Source organism: Bufo gargarizans, chromosome 5, assembly GCF_014858855.1.
Source record: "Bufo gargarizans isolate SCDJY-AF-19 chromosome 5, ASM1485885v1, whole genome shotgun sequence".
Classification (NCBI taxonomy): domain Eukaryota; kingdom Metazoa; phylum Chordata; class Amphibia; order Anura; family Bufonidae; genus Bufo; species Bufo gargarizans.
Genome location: NC_058084.1, coordinates 72,761,853 through 72,784,012, shown reverse-complemented (window position 1 = coordinate 72,784,012; position 22,160 = coordinate 72,761,853). Strand labels below are relative to the sequence as shown.

The following is a 22,160-nucleotide window of genomic DNA, read 5'->3' as shown; positions in this document are numbered from 1 at the left end:
ACTTTATCTTGGTTCCAGCAGGCTTTAGCATTAACTCTGGCAGGCAAACAATCTCAATTCTGCTACATCAGTTTCCCTTTGGCTCTGCTGTACTAACAGACTTAAATGGAATCTCTGCTTCTGCAGGATGCTGCAACTTCTGTCTGTAGTCTGACTCTGGATTATGCCAGGGAATAGGTTAGAATCCTGGCAGCTCCAACATGGAGTCTCAACCAGAACTGCCTCACCTCCTTCTGTAAGCAAACAGGACTGGCCCATTTATGACTTTACAATTTCTCAGTATATTTTTGCCAATTGTCTGGTTTAAATACGTTGAGAAACATAGTGCTTAAAATTAACACCATATTTATCAAGCACTTATTCCACTTTTTCCGACATAGAGGTCAGATAAAGTGGGTGAGGTGGAGGGCAACTTTTTATTACAATTTGTCAGAAATTTGGTGCGCTTTGCTCTGCATTGACGGGGAATCATTTTTGCATGCGTACTGGGAAATTGGGTGTGCCAGGCGGGCTTATACTAAGTTTTGCTATGGGGTCGCATCTGTGTACGCCCCTGAAATCAAATGCAGTCACCGGGAGCAGGCAGTTCCGAGAACAGCCACCAGGGGCCTTCATCAGGCTGTTCTCGGAACTGCCTGCTCCCGGTGACCGCATTTCATTTCAGACTGGCTCGCGGCACAGGCACAGGTAAGGGCTTAACTGTGCATCGACGGACGGGTGAGTCAAGATGGCAGCCCACATGTGTTCGCTGGCCATCACTGCTGTCTAGTATAATGTATACAGTTCTGTACATCAGTAATGGGGTTGTCCAGTGGCGTACACACAATCCATGGGGCCCCGGTGCAAAACTGAATCATGGGGCCCCCCTCCCCGTCGCTGCCCCCCCAACCTCTCTCCACCAGCAGCAGAGTTAGGCTACTTTCACACCTGCGTTAGGTGCGGATCCGTCTGGCATCTGCACAGACGGATCCGCACCCATAATGCAAACGCTTGTATCCGTTCGGAACACATCTGTTTGCATTACCACGAGAAAAAATAAATAAAGATAATGCAAACGGATCCGTTTTGACTTACACTAAAAGTCAATGGGAGGTAGATCTGTTTTTAATTGCACCATATTGTGTCAGTGAAAATGGATCCGTCCCCATTGACTTACATTGTAAGTCAGGATGGATCCGTTTGGCTCCGCATCGCCAGGCGCACACCAAAACGAATCTGCACAGACGGATCCGCACCTATAATGCAAATGCTTGTATCCATTCAGAACGGATCCGTTTGGCTGCAAGCAGCGTTTTGGTGTCCGCCTCCAGAGCAGAATGGAGGCTGAACGGAGGCAAACTGATGCATTCTGAGCGGATCCTTATCCATTCAGAATGCATTAGGGTTGAACTGATCTGTTTTGGGCCTCTTATGAGAACCCTGAAACGGATCTCACAAGCGGACCCAGAAAGCATTTGCATTATAGGTGCGGATCCGTCTGTGCAGATACCAGACGGATCCGCACCCAACGCAGGTGTGAAAGTAGCCTAACTCTGCTATATTTCTGTAGCCTGCAACCTCTGACTGCCCAGTTGGGCTGAAACTACTACACCCAACATGTTTTGGCAGTAATAGTAAATGGATATTGGTGCAATTCTGAGCTATTAGTCTATATAATATAGACTAGTAGCCCAGAATTGCACCAATATCCATTTACTATTACTGCCAAAACATGTTGGGTGTAGTAGTTTCAGCCCAACTGGGCAGTCAGAGGTTGCAGGCTACAGAAATGTAGCAGAGCTAGTTATAAAGCCAGCCCCCAGCAGACCCTACTCTGAACTCACTCACTCATAAATGTGGTGAGCAATTAGGAAGACCTTTTTTTTTTCTTTTTACAAATCTAATCTTATCTTATCTTAACTTCCGGACCGGCACCGGCTTCTTCGCGCTCTCCCGAAAGCGCCTTCTCCCTGCTGCATCTCAGCGTCATGTCCGGTGCGGCCGCCCAACCGGAAATGAGGAGGCACGCCGCACCAGCACGGGGAGAAGAATCAGAGGGTGGAGACTCAAGGAGGGTAGGCCTGGCCTGGCACTGACTGCAGCTCAGAAACGCAACACTGGGCGGCGGGCCCCGGGTCGGCCGCCCGGGTTAAACAGGCAGGCACAGCACTACTGCGGGGCGGGGCCAGGGGTCCACAGGCGTGCCAGATCTAACGAAGGCCTATTAGGCTACTTTCACACTAGCGTTCGGCTGTCCGCTCGTGAGCTCCGTTTGAAGGGGCTCACGAGCGGACCCGAACGCTTCCGTCCAGCCCTGATGCAGTCTGAATGGATGCGGATCCGCTCAGACTGCATCAGTCTGGCGGCGTTCAGCCTCCGCTCCGCTCGCCTCCGCACGGACAGGCGGACAGCTGAACGCTGCTTGCAGCGTTCGGGTGTCCGCCTGGCCGTGCGGAGGCGTGCGGATCCGTCCAGACTTACAATGTAAGTCAATGGGGACGGATCCGTTTGAAGATGCCACAATATGGCTCAATCTTCAAGCGGATCCGTCCCCCATTGACTTTACATCCGTTCAGAACGGATCCGATCGAACGCTAGTGTGAAAGTAGCCTAAGTCTGCATCAAATTTTCCCTGAAAATTGCATGTGGGGGGGCTAGCCCCCACTCATTAATCACTTAATAAGTCTGTAATTATGTGAGATCTAACAAAACAACTACCGTATTTTTCGCTTTATAAGACGCACTTTTTCCCCCCCAAAAGTGGGGGGGAAATGGCCGTGCGTCTTATAAAGCGAATACTTCGCTGGCCGCTATGCTGCACAGCGCGGCCAGCGAAGTATCAGTGACAGTGTGGAGGGAGGAGGCGGGGCCCGGTGCAGTGACTCTACTCTAATACACCGGGCCCCGCAACTGTTAAACATTCAATCTGATCTATAGTATATGCTCTGTACGGCTCTTACTGTAGTACCGTAAGTATAGCGCAGACCGGCATCTCCCTCGGTCATGCGCCGCTTGCCGCACCTCCTTCCTCATGCGCCGTCTGCTCCAGCTCCCTCTGTCATGCGCCGCCTGCCCCAGCTCCCTCTGTCATGCGCCGCCTGCCTGTTCATTCATAAAGTGAGATAAGCAGGCAGGCGGCGCATGAGGAGGGAGCTGGGGCAGGCGGCACATGACAGAGGGAGCTGGAGCAGACGGCGCATGAGGAGGGAGCTGCGGCAGGTGGCGCATGACCGATGGAGATGCCGGTCTGCGCTATACTTACGGTACTACATTAAGAGCCGTACAGAGCATATACTATTAGATATAGATCAGATTGAATGTTTAACAGTTGCGGGGCCCGGTGTATTAGAGTAGAGTCACTGCACCGGGCCCCGCCATGAGTGTCTCCGCCTCCTCCCTCCACACTGATGCATCTGATGGGGGATCTGTAGATGACACTTAGGGGGATCTGTGGATGACATAAGTGTCATCCACAGAGCCCCATAAGTGTTATCCACAGATCCCCCATCAGTGTCATGCACAGATCCCCCCTCAGTGTCATGCACAGATCCCCCCTCAGTGTCATGCACAGATCCCCCCTCAGTGTCATGCACAGATCCCCCCTCAGTGTCATGCACAGATCCCCCCTCAGTGTCATGCACAGATCCCCCCTCAGTGTCATGCACAGATCCCCCCTCAGTGTCATTCACAGATCCCCCCTCAGTGTCATTCACAGATCCCCCCTCAGTGTCATGCACAGATCCCCCCTCAGTGTCATGCACAGATCCTCCCTCAGTGTAATCTACAGATCCCCCATAACAGTGCGTCATCCACAGATCCCCCATAACAGTGCGTCATCCACAGATCCCCCCATAACAGTGCGTCATCCACAGATCCCCCCATAACAGTGCGTCATCCACAGATCCCCCCATAACAGTGCGTCATCCACAGATCCCCCCATAACAGTGCGTCATCCACAGATCCCCCATAACAGTGCGTCATCCACAGATCCCCATAACAGTGTCATCCACAGATCCCCCCATAACAGTGCGTCATCCACAGATCCCCATAACAGTGTCATCCACAGATCCCCCCCATAACAGTGCGTCATCCACAGATCCCCCCATAACAGTGCGTCATCCACAGACCACCTTTAGTTCAAAAGCTACCAAAAGCACACCTTTTGGTTCAAAATATTTTTTTCTTATTTTCCTCCTCAAAAACCTAGGTGCGTCTTATCATCAGGTGCGTCTTATAAAGCGAAAAATACGGTAGTTGATCATACCGGATCTAACAAATATCTTCCAAAATAGCTAATTGTTTGGTCAATTTTTTGATAAGGGGGGGCTGATGATGGGTTAGCCCCCCCTGCAAATAACTGTTAATATCTCTACTTCTGTGTGAGATCTAACGCAAACAACAATTGATCTAATAAAGATCTAACCAACTGCATATGTTTTGTTCAAAAATGTTGATATGGGGGGGCTAACACGGCTGAGGTGGTCTGATTTGTAGGTGATATTATATATAGCAGGCAGCACTAAGCAGATTGCTATGTAGTTTTGTAGGAAAATATTAATTGTAATTTGCAATTTATTCATATAAATGCCCACTCTTTGTATGCATATGAGCCCAGTGGGCTGTCTAATCAGTGACTGAAAGTATTTCTACATGACTGTGCATACAGAGATGGCTGTCAGTCACAAAGTAGGACCTCCTACTGCTCCAATTAGTATCAAATCAGTGGGGTGGTGACACTCAGCACCCCCTAATGCGGCCTCGTCAATGTTTACTTCCATTGGTACACCAGATCACCATACATGGTAGTGGAAGGATGGAAACCATGAAGAGGCTGCAGGGCATAGGCTAGTTGCACACCAGCACAGCGGTTTTCTTCCAGCCAATTCTTGGCATATTTGCGGTTGCGGACAGATCTCTGCTGGTCCTCGTTACAGTTAATTGGGCCGGACAGAGACTTTCAGAATAGATTCAGAATGAATGGAGTGGCAAGGAGCATTCTCGACGTGCCGCTGCATCTGGACGGGAACTTGGGATCAGTGTGGGTATGACCGGGGATAACTTTCACGCTTGGCACAACCCCTTTAATACATTAGCCCGGTTGGTGATAGAAATGAGACCAGATATATTCATTCTTACTTCAGTAGACAGCTTCAATCCAAAAACAGGTCTTCATGTATGTCCTCCCATTAGCCAATGAAGGAACAGAAAAATGTATGAAATTGAGACATTTAAATCTAACCCAAACCATATAGGTGGGGTCTGACACCCAGGACCCGTGCCAATCAGCTGTTTGAGAAGGCACCAGCGCTCCACTAACACTTCAGCCTTCTCGCAGTTTTTCCTAGGCCGTGTAACGTTACGTACTATGGTCACGTGGCCTAGAAGCAACTCAGCCCAATTGAAATGAATGGGACTGAGCTGCCATGTCAAACACAACCACTGCACAATAGACAGTGCTGTGCTTGGAGAGCTGTAAGAAGGTCGCGGAGCTAATGCGAGCAACGTGTCTTCTCAAACAGCTGATCGGCGAGGGTCTCGAGTGTCAGGCCCCCACCAATCAGATACTGATGACCCCTTCAAAATGTAACTTGTCCAGAGCTGGTTTGCCCTATGAAGCTAAAGAACAATAGGCGACTAGCACCCAAACATCCATGGTGTTATTGACGTGGAACAGTCAGAAGTTTTTTCTCTGAGACTCTTTTGGAAAAAGATGTGACCTGAGTAAATATACAATGCCATGTCCATGCGGTTTGTGTGGTGCAGATATAAAGGGATGATATACTAAAATACTACAAATATTATCACATTATAAATATAAATAAATATTATCACATTATATACTTTTTATATTTTCTAGTTGAGTTCAGCCTCCTCCGCAAAAGATAGAACATATCCTATTCTTGTCCGCAGCTGCGGACAAGAATAGGCACTTCTATAGGGGTGCCGGGCGGGTGTGTTGCGGAACTGCAATTTGCGGGTCCGCAACACACCACGGACGTGTGAATGGAGCCTTATACAAAAAAATGTTGCCGTCATTTATAAGTTATTTGTCAGTGTTTTTAATTAACATCCTGCTGTTATTATACTGGCATCTTTTGTAAAATCTGCATACTTTGGGGGTCATTTATTAAGACCGGCGTTTTAGACGCGGTCTTAATACCCCTATATCTGGCGATGGATCCACCGAAGTTATGATCTGTTAAAAGGGGTGGAAGACGGAAAACAAAGTCTTGTCGACAGGACTTTTTTTTCGTTCTGCATAATGGAAACCAGGACGGATCCATTATGATTGCCCATAGACTTCTATTATGACGGAAAGCAAAACGGAATGCCTTTTAAAGGCTTCCGTTTTGCATTCCGTCATAATACAAGTCTATGGGCAGCAAAACGGATCCGTCCTGGTTTCCGTTATGCAGGACTGGACTCCTGTATAATGGAAACCAGGACGGATCCGTTATGCTGCCCATAGACTTGTATTATGAAGGATCAAAACGGAATGCCTCTTATAGTCTTCAGTTTTATGGATTCCGTTATTTTCCATTTTAACCATGCTTTAACGGAAAACAATAACGGAATCCATAACGGTGATGTGAACCCGGCCTTAAAGTGTAACTGTCATTCTTTTTTTATTTGTGTAATGTATAGGGGCAGTGATACAGACCATTTTTGTAATATACTTCAATTACTGAAATCGTACATTTCTATTAGAAAAATAGCTTTAAGGTGACCCATTTTGAGCCTTAGGCTAGTTTCACACTAGCGTTCGGCTGTCCGCTCGTGAGCTCCGTTTGAAGGGGCTCACGAGTGGACCCGAACGCTTCCGTCCAGCCCTGATGCAGTCTGAATGGATGCGGATCCGCTCAGACTGCATCAGTCTGGCAGCGTTCAGCCGCCGCTCCGCTCAGCAGGCGGACACCTGAACGCTGCTTGCAGCGTTCGGGTGTCCGCCTGGCCGTGCGGAGGCGTGCGGATCCGTCCAGACTTACAATGTAAGTCAATGGGGACGGATCCGTTTGAAGATGCCACAATATGGCTCAATCTTCAAGCGGATCCGTCCCCCATTGACTTTCAATGTAAAAGTCTGGACGGATCCGCTCAGGCTAATTTCACACTTAGCTTTTTTTTTGCCAATATAATGCAGACGGATCCGTTCTGAACGGAACCTCCGTCTGCATTATTATGATCGGATCCGATCGAACGCTAGTGTGAAAGTAGCCTTAGCAACGCTCCTCTGCCTTCTGTTTACATAACTGTGGAGACTTGCTAACTGACTGTGTTATGTAAACACAAGACAGAGGAGCGTTGCTAAGCCTCAAAATGGGCCACTTTAGAGCTATTTTTCTAATAGAAATGTACAATTTCAGTAATTAAAGTATATTGCAAAAATAATCTGTATCACTGCCCCTACACATTACAAAAATTAAAAAAAGAACGGCAGTTACACTTTAATCTTTCACCCACTTTGATACTACTGTAACCCTGGGTTCACACCTGAGCGTTTTACAGCGCGTTCAAACGCTCTGTAAAACGCTTAAGACATGAAAACCAATGCTTCCCTATGGGAAGGGTTCACACCTGGGCGTTTTACAGCGCGTACGAACGCGCTGTAAAACGCCAGACGCTCAAACAAGTACTTGAGCTTCTTTGGGGCGTTTTGACGCGCGTTTGTGGCCATAGGACACTGCAGTCAATGACACAAACGCGCGTCAAACGCGCGTTTACTATTACAAAAAACGCGCATAAAAACGCGCAACAAAAACGCGCGTAAAACGCGCGTTTGAGGAACGCTCAGGTGTGAACCCAGGGTAATACACTGTGGATGTTCCACACACTTTTCCAGACAGAAAATCCACAGCGTTTCTGCTACATGTGAACTCCTGCTCTGTTTGTTCAGAATTCCCCAACTGGGTGCTTGAAAACTTTTTTTCCCCCTTTAAACTAGACATTTGTCAGCTATGGGATTCTGAGGTGTTTGTTTAACTATAATTGTCGAATTTTCAGTAACCCCTCCATTTGCAACCCATTTGCTTTCTTTGTTTCGCTTTTTGTAACCCCCCACAAGGGACGCTACCTGCGCTGGTGCGTCAGAAATTATGATACATCATTTTGATTCAGCATCCACAAAATAATGTGAAATAAAGAAAAAAAAATGGCTAAGAAGAAACAGACAGTTCAGAAATATCTCTTATTAGCACCTTAATTGGAGTTGTCCGGCCATTAATATTGATGAACTATCGTCATGATAGGGCATCAATATCTGATCGGCGGGGTCCGGCACCCCTCCCGATCAGCTGCTTGAAGATGCAACATCCATGCGGATTCCGCAGACGGATCCAGATCTGGCCGCACTGCAAAAAAGTTGTGCATATTCTATTTTTTATTTTTGGGTCAGCATCCGTGATGTGGAGTGCACATGGCTGGGGTCCGTGTATTGAGGGCACGCTGTTTGCGGGCTGCACGGCCATGTGCATAAGGCCTTACACATAGTTTTCTATGGCTGTTCAATAATCTATTCTTCGATATGGTAATCCGTAATATGTCCATGTGAATGAGGCCTTACCTAGCATTCAATGGATTCTAAAGGACTTGTATATATTACGTTTGCTGAAGGTGACAGTGCTTGTTTTCTAATGACTGGTCTAATATTACATTAACACATCATTGGGGCATTTTTATTTTCCTTTATTTACTGCACTGTCTTTGCTGTAGTGACAGGAGTGCAGACAATACATGCCATCGTTAATGAGAGTGCTGCCCTCTAGGGATACACATGGGTATTTTATTTGTATCACAGAAAATCTCCACACTGTGCTTTTCGTCTCTGCATTGAGGGGCTGAACAATGTACCCAGGTACCAGTGGAAAAGACTCCGACAAAATGGCTGCCAAGTATGGACGTGCAGAGTTTGTCGTGTGAATCCCTCCGATAGGGAAATATTTCTAAAGTACTTGAGGTAACTTTGTTAGCATTTTAAGAAGCGCCACTTTCACAGCCCCTCTTCTTGCAGCTATGGGCTTCGTTTGCCCACATCCAAAATGGCCGCCGTAATGCAGACTCCGCCTAGCAGCAGTGCTGTAGAGGCGTTTGTGTATGCTGCTATGGTGACGGCCGAGCCCGTGCTTTCTCCGCTGACAGCTGTGCGCCTGACTGCGTCTGCTGGGGCCAGGAATGGCTGGTGAGTGCGTGTGGTCGCTTGTACTCGTCCTGACTGACAGGTCTACAGGGGGTGAATCTGAAGAATTAATGGAGGACATACCGAGAGCAACCAGTCAAATTGTAGTTCTTATTACACATAGGAGATGCAAGCTGCAATCTGATTGGTAGCTTTGTGTAACTCCTCCCACTCTAGATTTCATTAGCTTTTATAACTCTTCCCCAATGGATTTTCTTCTGCATTGTTATTATAGGGAACCTAGAGAAAGCTTTATAATTAGAGCATGTGGGGAGATTGATCAAAACTGGTGCAAAGGAAAAGTGGCTTAGTTGCCCATAGCAACCAAATGAAAATGAAAGGTGGAATCTGATTGGTTGCTATGGGCAACTAAGCCACTTTTCCTTTGCACCAGTTTTGATAAATCTCTCCCATAGGTTTTGCTCATATAGTGGTGTGTTAGCAGCTGCCACTGCGCCTCTTGTGCTCCTCTCCTGACATGTCTGTCTGAGTAACTACTTGCATCCCCCATGTAATAACAGTTCAGGAGCCTCTAGTCTTATGACTCTATGTTGTACCATTCCTTTATTATTCCTATTAGATGTTTATGAATTGACAGCAATTTGCAGTAAAGGTACATATGGGCGTTACCAGTTTGGGGGAGGGGTGTCCCTGCACAGTCTGACATCAGCAGCACTGATTGCATAGAGTCAGACACACCCACTACTGGTAACACCCAGCAGTACCTTTACTACAATTTATACAGATAATCCACTCAGTTGTATTAGGGTACTTTCACACTAGCGGTTTTCTTTTCCGAGGGGCTCAATACCGGAAAATAACTGATCTGTTTTATCCTAATGCATTCTCAATGGAGAGCAATCCGTTCAGTATTCATCAGGATGTCTTCAGTTCAGTCACTCTTACGGTATTTGGCCGGAGAAAATACCGCAAAATTCCGGAACATTTGCCGGAATGCCGGATCTGGCATTATTTTCCATTTAAATGCATTAATGCCGAAACTGGCTCCAAGTGTTCAAGCAAAACTGATCCAGTCTGCCAGTCCGCGCATGCGCAGACCTTTAAAAATGCAAAAATAAATTAAATACCGAATCCGTTTTTCCGGATGACACCAAAGAGACTGACCCGGTGTTTCAATGCACTTGTTAGACAGATCCGGATCTGTCTACAAATGCTATCGATTTGCACACGGATTTCCAGGTCCGTCAAAAATTGGCGTATATCTAATAATAAATGATCCCCTATTTCTTTTTTCCCCAGAAACACTAAGGAAATCCCTTACTATTAAGGGTCTGAAATCTGCTTCTATGGACACTTCAAGTTCCAGGTTAGTTCTTCAGACGCGATGTGCGAATAATGGAAGCCGCGATTCCTTTTATAAAATATTGTCTGTTTGTGCCAGATTTCACCATATCCATCATAGATTGGTCACAGAAATAAAATTACCCTTAAAATATAACTTTTATTAAATACGATAATAAAATAGATATTTCCTCAAACAAGTGATACATATATATGCACAGATATAAAGAAGAATCCGCCTGGATAGGCGTGATTTAGTGATCCATCCAAAATACCTCTAACAGTGATAACCGGATACATAGAGGTAAATGTGGATAAATAGGAGGAGGCAGGGCACCAATTACATAATAAACAGATACCGTATGTTAGGGGTTAATAACCTTGAGTAACAGAACGGCTAAAAATACATAACAGAATTGATATAACTGTTGGCAGCCGTGTGCTAGGTACTCACGGTACCCGGGTAATGATATAGTGGTGATCACAGATGAAAGGATGTTAGTTGTCACCTTGATGCCGGTGACAACTAAATGAGGTGGCCAGTATCTGGGACATCACCACCAGATTACTACTTGTCCCCAGAGGAACCTTCACTACCTATTGGGGAGATGCGTGAGGAGGTATTTTAGCATTACTTATGTGTTTTTTTTAGGGGCATACAGGGCACATTAGAATGAGCCGTTGATTGAGTGGGGTCACCCTTTTCGGAGCGGGTGCTGCACAGCTAGGTAGGGAGACCCCGAGGGATATTTAGGGTTATACCTTCCCAGACCAAAAGGAATTTTCAATCATCGACTACTAACATCCTTTCATCTGTGATCACCACTATATCATACCCGGGTACCGCGAGTAACTAGCACATGGCTGCTAACAAGGGCTGGGGCAAGGTCCACCACCAACAGAGGCTGAGCTGCCCCCCATCTTGTGGAGTCTTTACTGTAATCGCACATAGATATGCACAGTTTAATGTACCAATTACTCTAGCTGTAAACAGATGCACAACCTCTTTAGATCCAAATAAAGATAGAAATAAAGTGCAAAAACAAGTCATATAAGACAATAACCACATAATCCTAATATAAATAAACATAATCCTGTCAACAAGACAGAATACAAACTAGCAAGTTTTGCAGGGGTACGGGTAGATGGGGTAGTAGGACAGGGGCTGATGGGGAAGGGGGGCTGGGTTTGATCATCTAACCCCCATCAGCCCTCGACCCCCCCCCCCCCATCTACCCCACCAGATATTTTGATGTTATTTATTCCTGCAGCTCTAATGCTCTGATGATCACTGATCAGTAGATGACTCAAGTCAAGCCCCCCCCGCCCCCCCCGCCATTTAGATATGTATGTTTGTTATTCATAAAATCCTGCCGGACCCCATTGACTATAATGGGATCTGGCGGGGACCTGGCAGGTTTCCAGCTTGAGTGGCGGGTTTCGGCTGGACAAAAACCTGCATGCACCTGTTTTTGTCTGGCTGGATCACTGCCGAATACGGTGAAATCTGGTAGTCTGTTCCTCTGCCGGAACAGACTACTGGATCGGGTAGAGGGGATGTGAACGTACCCTAGGAGACTTTTGGAAAATGTAGGTGGCGGTGGTTTTGGCTGCTGTGGGTAACGTCTCTGCTTTCTTTTTAATCGTGATGAATCTCTTAGTTAGGCCTCTTGCACACGACCGTAGGTGTCCCGTTGCCATATTGCGGACCGCATTTGCAGATCCGCAATACACGTGCACTGTTCTGTGTGCATTCCCCATCACCCATTCACTCCAATGGGTCCGTAAATCTGGAGATGCGGAATGGTGCAGAACAGAAGCACGGAACCCTACGGGAGCACTACGGAGTGCTTCTGTGGGGTTTGGTCCCGTACTTCTGTTCCGCAAAAAGATAGGACATGTTCTATCTTTTTGCGGAACGGGCAGATCACGGACCCATTAAAGTGAAAGCGGTCAGCGTTCATGCATTACGTCCCGGCACGGGGCGCACAGGTTCGTGTGCAGGAGGCCTTATGCCAGGGCTACATGGTTGTAATGACAGTCAATGGTACTGCGCTGCGACATGCTGCGACTGCAACACGACAGTTGCACAAAAGTCCAACTTGGATTTTTTGTGACTGTCTTGTCGCAGTCGCAGAATGTCGCAGTGTGACACCATTGACTATAATTATAGAAAAAAGTCACACAAAACACACGCCGCCGTGTAGCCCTATCCTTAGTATGTCCAAATGAAACAATCCACACAACCCCAGAATCCTGATCATTTATCTGTTCTTAATATTTTAGGAAAATGGATCCTTGTGTCTTAATAGAGACAGAATACATCAAGAATCTTCAGAAACAAGTCTACCTCCTGGAGCTGGAGACCTCCTTCTTATATCCTTCCATTAGTGGACGTGATATTACACATCGCCCTGCATTATATTTTATAGGAAACGTGCAAGCACATGTGCTTAAAAACCCTGTAAGGTCTCATGCACACGAACCGGCAAACAGTGAGTCCGCAATACACGGGCACCGGCCGTTTGTGCACCTCATCACGGATTCACTTGAATGGGTCCGCAATCCGGACGGAGCGGTGTAGAACGGAGGCACGGAAGCACTACAGAGCACTTCCGTGGGGTTTCTGTCCGTGCCTCCGCACCGCTGTGCGTATGGATGACGGACCCTTGCAAGTTGAATGGGTCTGCATCCGTCTGCGGCAGCCGCACGAATGGTGCCCGTGCATTGGGGACCACAATTTCCGGTCCCCAATGCACGGAACGGCCGACATGAGCCCTAATGCTTGTCCTGTGAATATCTAAATTTCAGTGTCTACTCCTAGACAGTGCTGCGACATCTGCAGGCTGCCATGTTGGATTTCTATTTATCCAGTCGTATGTTTTCCATGAAGATAAGCAGAGCAGTGGTGTCTGGCAGCTGCTTATCGTGTCCTCCCTATGTTCAAGCACGGGGTAGTCAGTGACAGCTGTCACCTGAATGACTGGCTGATAGCTATCTCATGTCTCTGGTAGGTTTAGGCCTCCTGTACACGAAACGTGTGCGCCCCGTGGCCGTGCTGTGGCCTGCAAAATGCGGGCCGCAATGCAGGGACACCGACCATAGGGCAGCCGCAGCGGATCGCGGACCCAATTACTTTACCGGGTCCGCGATCCGCCCGTTCTATCTTTTTGCGGAACGGAAGTACGGGATGAAACCCCACAGAAGCACTCTGTAGTGCTTCCGTAGGGTTCCGTTCCACACCATTCAGCATCTCCAGATTTGCTTAGGGCTCTTTCACACCTGCGTTATGGTCTTCCGGCATAGAGTTCCGTCGTCGGGGCTCTATGCCGGAAGAATCCTGATCAGGATTATCCTAATGCATTCTTAATGGAGAGAAATCCGTTCAGGATGCACCAGGATGTCTTCAGTTCCGGAACGGAACGTTTTTTGGCCGGAGAAAATACCGCAGCATGCTGCGCTTTTTGCTCCGGCCAAAAAAACTGAAGACTTGCCGCAAGGCCGGATCCGGAATGAATGCCCATTGAAAGGCATTGATCCGGATCCGGCCTTAAGCTAAACGTCGTTTCGGCGCATTGCCGGATATGACGTTTAGCTTTTTAGAGTGGTTACCATGGCTGCCGGGACGCTAAAGTCCCGGCAGCCATGGTAAAGTGTAGTGGGGAGCGGGGGAGCAGCATACTTACTGTCCGTGCGGCTCCCGGGGCGCTCCAGAGTGACGTCAGGGCGCCCCAGGCGCATGGATCACGTGATCGCATGGCACGTCATCCATGCGCATGGCGCGCTCTGACGTCACTCTGGAGCGCCCCGGGAGCCGCACGGACTGTAAGTATGCCGCTCCCCCGCTCCCCACTACTACTATGGCAACCAGGACTTTAATAGCGTCCTGGGTGCCATAGTAACACTGAAAGCATTTTGAAGACGGATCCGTCTTCAAATGCTTTCAGTACACTTGCGTTTTTCCGGATCCGGCGTGTAATTCCGGCAAGTGGAGTACACGCCGGATCCGGACAACGCAAGTGTGAAAGAGGCCTTACCCATTGAAGTCACGGTGCCCGTGTATTGCGGATCAGCAAATGCGGTCCGCAATACGGCAACGGGACACCTACAGTCGTGTGCAGTATGCTTTAGGCCTCATGCACACGGACGTTGCATGAGACAAGAATAGGCATTTCTACAATGGGCCGCCTGTTCCGTTCTGCAAATTGCACATGCCGTGCGCTCCTGCTGTCAGCAGGATTCCAGGCCATGTTACCACGGACTGCTCACGGCCGTGAAACACGTCCGTGTGCATTCGGCCTTAGGGCTCATGCACACGACAGTATTTTGCGTTCAGTATACTGGACGTTTTTTGGGTTCAGTATGCGGAACATATACTGAACCATTCATTTCAATGGTTCAGCAAAAAATACTGAGGTATCTCCGTGTGCATTCCGTTTCAGTATTTCAGTATTTCCGTGCCGTGAAAAGATAGAACATGTCCTATTCTTGTCCGCAAATCACGGTGCTTGGCTCCATTCAAGTCAATGGGTCCAGAAAAAAAACTGAACACATACGGAAATGCATCCGTATGTCTTCCGTATCCGTTCCGTTTTTGCTGAACCATCTATTGAAAATGTTATGCCCGGCCCAATTTTTTCTATTTAATTACTGTATACTGTATATGGCAAACGGAAAAACGGAAAGGAAACGGAAACGGAAACACAACGGAAGTTAAAAATTGACCGCAAAACACTGAAAAAGCAATACTGTCGTGTGCGTTCGGCCTTAGGCCTAGTTCACACGAACGTATAGCTTTTTCAGTGTTTTGCGGTCCGTTTTTCACGGATCCGTTTTTCCGTTTTATGTTTCCGTTCCGTTTTTCCGTATGCCATGTACAGTATACAGTATTTACATAGAAAAAATTGGGCTGGGCATAACATTTTCAATAGATGGCTCAGAAAATACGGAACGGATACGGAAGACATACGGATGCATTTCCATATGTGTTCCGTTTTTTTTGCGGACCCATTGACTTGAATGGAGCCACGGAACGTGATTTGCGGGCAATAATAGGACATGTTCTATCTTTCAACGGAACGGAAAAACGGAAACGGAATGCATACGGAGTACATTCGTTTTTTTTTTTGCGGAACCATTGAAATAAATGGTTCCATATACGGACCGTATACGGAACACAAAAAAACGTTCGTGTGAACTAGGCCTTAGGCCTCTTTCACACGGGCGTCTTATTTTTGGCCCGGATAAGAGGCGGGTGCGTTGCGGGAAAATGCGCGATTTTTCCACGCGAGTGCAAAACATTGTAATGCGTTTTGCACTCAGGTGAGAAAAAACGCGCATGTTTGGTACCCAAACCCGAACTTCTTCACAGAAGTTCGGGCTTGGGATTGATGTTCTGAAGACTGTATTATTTTCCCTTATAACATGGTTATAAGGGAAAATAATAGCATTCTGACTACAGAATGCATAGTACAATAGGGCTGGAGGGGTTAAAAAAAAAAAAAAAGGTAACTCACCTTCTCCTCTTGATCGCGTAGTTCCCGGTCTCTTCTTGAATGATGAGCTGTGGGCTAAAGGACCTGTGGTGACGTCAGATCACATGCTCCATCACATGGTCCATCACCTGAATCCTGACCCATTTATTTCAATGGGTCTGTGTACATGAGCGTTGTTTTTCATGCATCAGTTCTGCGTTGCGTGAAAATCGCAGCATGTTCTATATTCTGCATTTTTCACGCAGCCCTGGCACCATAGAAGTGAATGGGGCTTCAGTGAAAAACGCATTGCATCAGCAAGCAAGTGCGGGTGCGATGCGTTTTTCACTGATGGTTGCCAAGAGATGTTGTTTGTAAACATTCAGTTTTTTATCACGCGCGTGAAAAATGCATCAAAACGCATTGCACCCGCGCGGAAAAAACTGAACAACTAAACGCAACCGCAGACAAAACTGACTGAATTTGCTTGCACGCACTCTGAACGCATCCGGCCCCAATCCGCAACGCCCGTGTGAAACCAGCCTTAGTAGCGCGACTGACTGATTTTACCTATTTAACTACAGCTGCAGTCCAGATGGATGTATTCAGTTGAATGCAATCTTGTGAACTGCAGCTGTCGTTCAATAATTAAAATCAATCAGTTTTTATAATGATAGTCTATGGTGTCGCACTGCAATCCAAGATGGATTTTTCTGTGACTGTCGCATTGCAGTCGCATCATGTCTATCATAGACTATCATTCTAAAAACTGTTGCGCGACATTGGTGCGACATCACTGTCACGCGACACATGTTGCAGTGTAGTTGTGACCTATGTGTCGCGCAACTTATTGTTGTCGTGTAGCCCTAGCGTTAGGTCTCCTGCACACGACCGTATGGCTTTTTCAGTATTTTGCAGGCCGTTTTTCACGGATCCGTTTTTCCTTTTTTTAGTTTCAGTAGGGTTTCCGCTTCCGTTCCATTTTGCCGTTTGGTTTCCATTTGTGATCCGTTTTTTGCGGATCGGAAACGAAAGCATACAATAATAACATAAAAAAATTGGGCTGGGCATAAAATTTTCAATAGATGGTTCCGCAAAAACGGAACAGATACGGAAGACATATGGATGCATTCGGTATGCATTCCGTTTTTTTTGCGGACCCATTGACTTGAATGGAGCCACGGATCGTTATTTGCGGGCAATAATAGGACATGTTCTATGTTTGATAGGAATGAAAATACGGAAACGAAGGCATACGCAGTACCTTCCATTTTTTTTTTGTGGATCCATTGAAATGAATAGTTCCGTATTCGGTCCGCCTTAAAGAGGAGTTGTCACCTTTCTTGATTTGTCTCTTTTAGTAAATAATTGTATTGCCAATTGAATAAAAATTCTGGAGCAGCTATTCTTATAAGGGCTCGTTCACATGACCGTTGCCCCTCCGTGCCCATGATGTGGACCGCAAATTGCGGTCCGCAATGCACAGGCACCGACCATGGGCCAGCCGCATGCAGATCGTGGACCCATTCACTTGAATGGGTCCGCGATCTGTCTATTCCGCAAAAAGATAGAGAAGTTCTATCTTTTTGCGGTGCAGAGGCGCGGTCCCCAATGCACGGGCAACGTCTGTGTGGCGGCAGGGACGGATTGAGACCCATTCAGCTTGAATGGGTCCGTGATCCGTCCGCACTGGAAACATTTAGAACATGTTCTATTTTTTTGCGGTGCGGAGGCACGGACAGAAACACCACGGAAGCGCTCCATACTGCTTCCGTGGGGTTCCATGCCTCTGTTCTGCACAGCAGCTCCGGATTGCGAACCCATTCAAGTGATGCGGGGAGCACACGGTTGGTGCCCTCATATTGCGGACCCACTGTTTGTGGGCAGCAATACGGCCACAGGGGGGCACATGGTCGTGTGCATGTAGCCTTACTGGCATTTATTTTTAGTCGGTAAAAAATCAACAAAGCAAATTCTGGGGTCATTTAAGGTCTATGGAAAGGGGCGCTCTCCAGTGTCTCCTAACAGTAGTAAAATAAAAAATGACATTTTTGTTAAGCAGAAAGTCCTTTTAAATTTGTGATGTGATGTCTTTTCTATTACTTAGTCACTAGGTGGCAGTATATTGTCATTTCTCGTAAGAAAATACTCAGTTCCACCTAGGCTAACAACCAGATCCCACCTTTCATTTTTCACAGCTCCTTTAGCAAATGAAAGGAGGAATCTGATTGGTTGCTATCGGAAACGAAGCCAGTTTTCCTTTACACCAGTTTGATAAATCTCAGTGTCTTGTAGGACTAAGGGCTCATGCACACGAACATATTTTCTTTCCGTGTCTGTTACGTTTTCTTTACAGAACGTATGCCGAACCATTCACTTCAATGGGTCCGCAAAAAAAACTGAAGTTAGGCCTCTTTCACACGACCGTATGGCTTTTTCAGTGTTTTGTGGTCCGTTTTTTGACGGATCCGTTGTTCCGTTTTTTGTTTCCATTGTGTTTCCGTTTCCATTCCGTTTTTCCGTATGGCATATACAGTATACAGTAATTACATAGAAAAAATTGGGCTGGGCATAACATTTTCAATAGATGGTTCCGCAAAAACGGAACGGATACGGAAGACGAACGGAGTACATTCCGTATGTGTCCTGTTTTTTTTTACGGACCCATTGACTTGAATGGCGCTACGGAACGTGATTTTCGGGCAATAATAGGACATGTTCTATTTTTCAACGAACCGGAAAAATGGAAATACGGAAACGGAATGCATACGGAGTACATTCCATTTTTTTGCGGAACCATTGAAATTAATGGTTCCGTATACCGAACGCAATAAACGGTCCGTAAACGGAAAAAAAAAAAATGGTCGTGTGAAAGAGGCCTTAGGGCTGGTTCACACGACCATTGGTGTCCCGTTCCCGTATTGCGGATCCGCAATACACGAGCACCGTTCCGTTGTCATTCCGCATCACGGATGCGGACCCATTCATTTCAATGGGTCCGCAAATTCGGAGATGCGGAACAGAAGCACGGAACAGAACATTAGGAGTGCTTTCTGGGACCCGTTTCGTGCCTCCGCACCGCAAAAAGATAGAACATGCTCTATTTTTGGCGGAACGAAGGGATCGCGGACCCATTGTGAATGGGTCTGCAATCCCCATGCGCCTGCCCCACGGAAGGTGCGGTTCACAGCACGGGCATGGGACACCAACGGTCGTGTGAACGAGCCCTTACTCCGTGTGCATTCTGCTTCCGTATGTCCGTTTGGTAAAAAAAATAGAACATGTCCTATTATTGTCCGCATTACAGACAAGGATAGGACTGTTCTATTAGGGGCCAGCTGTTCCGTTCCGCAAAATACAGAATGCACACGGACGTCATCCATATTTTTTGCGGATCTGTTTTTTGCGGACCGCAAAATACATACGGTCGTGTGCATGAGGCCTAACTCATCTGAATGTAATAATACCTTTCATTTAGGTCTCCTGCACACAACCATATGTAATTTGCTGTATTTTGCGGTCCACAAAAAACGGATCCGCAAAATAACGTCCGACTGTTGCCTGTTTTGCAGTGCGCAAATTACAGAACCACAAAACATGGATACCGGCCATGTGCATTCCGGATTTTGCGGAACTGAATGTCCAAGCCATAATAGAACAGTACAATCCTTGTCCACAATGCAGACAATAATTGGACATGTTTTATATTTTTGCGGATGCCACTGAATGGACACATGGATGCAGACAGCACATGGTCTGCTGTCTGCACCTTTTGCGGCCCCATTGAAGTGAATGGGTGAATCCAAAGCCCAAAAAATACGTACGTGTGCATGAGCCCTTAGGGGGAGACGCGGATTTCCATGCTGAAAAACCTCAGTGTAAGGCCTCTCACACACAACCGTATGCCCTCCGAGATATACGGTCCGTGAGCGGTCGTGTGCATGAGGCCTAATACAGACAAATCTCATGGATTTTCAAATCTGCAGCATGTCAATTGTTACGTTTTTATTGTGCAGATTTCACCTTTTTCAATGGAAGGATGAAATCTGCGGCAAAACCGCACCAAAACCACATAAAAACTACACAAAACTATAAATAGTGTTTTTCTGTGGTTTCGGTGCAGATTTTATGCAGAGTTTCTGCACATAAACCCGCACTGTGTGCAGCCACCCTTAGGCCCCTTGCAGACGAGTGTGAGCGGAATAGGTCCGGATGCGTTTATAAAAAAATGGACAATTTCGCAAGCAAGTTTATTCAGTTTTGCCTGCGATCGCGTTCAGTTTTTATCGCGCAGGTGCAATGTGATTTAGGCTGGTTTCACACGGGCGTTGCGGGAAAAGAGACGGGTGCGTTGCGGGAACGTGCATGATTTTTCTGTGCGAGTGCAAAACATTGTAATGCATGAGAAAAATCTGCATGTCTGCAAAAATCTGTAATGCATGAGAAAAATCGCGTGAGAAAAATCTGCATGTTTGGTACCCAGACCCGAACTTCTTCACAGAAGTTCGGGCTTGGGATCGGTGTTCTGTAGATTGTATTATTTTCCCTTATAACATGATTATAAGGGAAAATAATAGCATTCTGAATACAGAATGCATAGTTCAATAGCGCTGGAGGGGTTAAAAAAATAATTTAACTCACCTTAATCCACTTGTGATGGACCGTGTGATGAGCGCAGTGACGTCACACAGGTCCTTTTCCTCACAGATGAAGACAGAAGAGAAGCCGGGCTGCGCGAACAAGTGGATTAAGGTGAGTTAAATTATTATTATTATTATTTTTTAACCCCTCCAGCCCTATTGTACTATGCATTCTGTATTGAGAATGCTATTATTTTCCCTTATAGCCATGTTATAAGGGAAAATAATACTGATCGGGTCCCCATCCCGATCGTCTCCTAACAACCGTGCGTGAAAATCGCACCGCATCCGCACTTGCTTGCGATTTTCACGCAGCCCCATTCACTTCTATGGGGCCTGCATTGCGTGAAAAACGCACAAAATAGAACGTGCTGCGATTTTCACGCAACGCACGTGATGCGTGAAATTCACCGCTCATGTGAACAGCCCCATAGAAATGAATAGGTCCGGATTCAGTGCGGGTGCAATGCGTTCACCTCACGCATTGCACCCGCGTGGAAATCTCGCCCGTGTGAAAGAGGCCTTAATGCACTCGCGTGATAAAAAAACATAATGTTTGCAAACAACATCTCTTAGCAACCATCAGTGAAAAACGCATCGCATCCGCACTTGCTTGCGTAATCGACATTGTGTGCAGCCACCCTTAGGCCTCATGCACACGACCGTTGTGTGCATCCGTGGCCGTTGTGCCGTTTTCCGTTTTTTTTCTTCGCGGACCCATTGACTTTCAATGGGTCCATGGAAAAATCGGAAAATGCACCGTTTTGCAGCCGCATCCGTGATCCGTGTATCCTGTCCGTCAAAAAAATAGGACCTGTCCTATTTTTTTGACGGACAACGGTTCACTGACCCATTCAAGTCAATGGGTCTGTGAAAAAACACGGATGCACACAAGATTGGCATCCGTGTCAGTGATCCGTGGCCGTAGGTTACTTTCATAGAGACGGATCCGAAGATCCGTCTGCATAAAAGCTTTTTCTGAGCTGAGTTTTCACTTCGTGAAAACTCAGATCCGACAGTATATTCTAACACAGAGGCGTTCCCATAGTGATGGAGACGCTTCTAGTTAGAATATACTACGAACTGTGTACATGACTGCCCCCTGCTGCCTGGCAGCCCCGGATCTCTTACAGGGGGCTGTGATCCGTACAATTAACCCCTCAGGTGCTGCACCTGAAGGGGTTAATTGTGTGTATCATAGCCCCCTGTAAGAGATCCGGGGCTGCCAGGCAGCAGGGGGCAGACCCCCCTCCCTCCCCAGTTTCAATTTCATTGGTGGCCAGTGCGGCCCCCCTCCCTCCCTCTATTGTATTTATATCACTGGTGGCCAGTGCGGCCCCCCGCCCTCTACTGTATTTAACTCGCTGGTGGCACAGTGTGCGGCCCACCCTCTCTCCCTCTACTGTATTTAACTCATTGGTGGCACAGTGTGCGCCCCCCCGGCCCCCCCTCCCTCTATTGTATTTAACTCATTGGTGGCACAGTGTGCGCCCCCCCCCCCCCCCCCCCGATCATTGGTGGCAGCGGAGAAGCATCATACTTACCTGCTGGCTGCTGTGCTGTCTGTGACCGGCCGGGAGCTCCTCCTACTGG

General features: G+C 47.1%; 1 protein-coding gene across 3 annotated transcripts in view; it reads left to right on the top strand.

The window, feature by feature from the left end:
• The first annotated feature begins 8,818 nt into the window (after nucleotides 1–8,818).
• The window catches only part of LOC122938784 (ELKS/Rab6-interacting/CAST family member 1-like), a 73,652-nt gene continuing 60,310 nt past the window's right edge, over nucleotides 8,819–22,160 (top strand). For 2 of the 3 annotated variants that reach the window (XM_044294553.1, XM_044294551.1), the window contains exons 1-3: nucleotides 9,049–9,154; nucleotides 10,412–10,478; nucleotides 12,740–12,829. In XM_044294553.1, the coding sequence (XP_044150488.1) occupies nucleotides 9,148–9,154; nucleotides 10,412–10,478; nucleotides 12,740–12,829 (164 nt within the window). In that variant the 5' untranslated portion in view covers nucleotides 9,049–9,147. Of the gene's footprint in view, nucleotides 8,933–9,048; nucleotides 9,155–10,411; nucleotides 10,479–12,739; nucleotides 12,830–22,160 lie in introns of those variants that run through there. The other variant, XM_044294552.1, reaches the window with a different exon arrangement.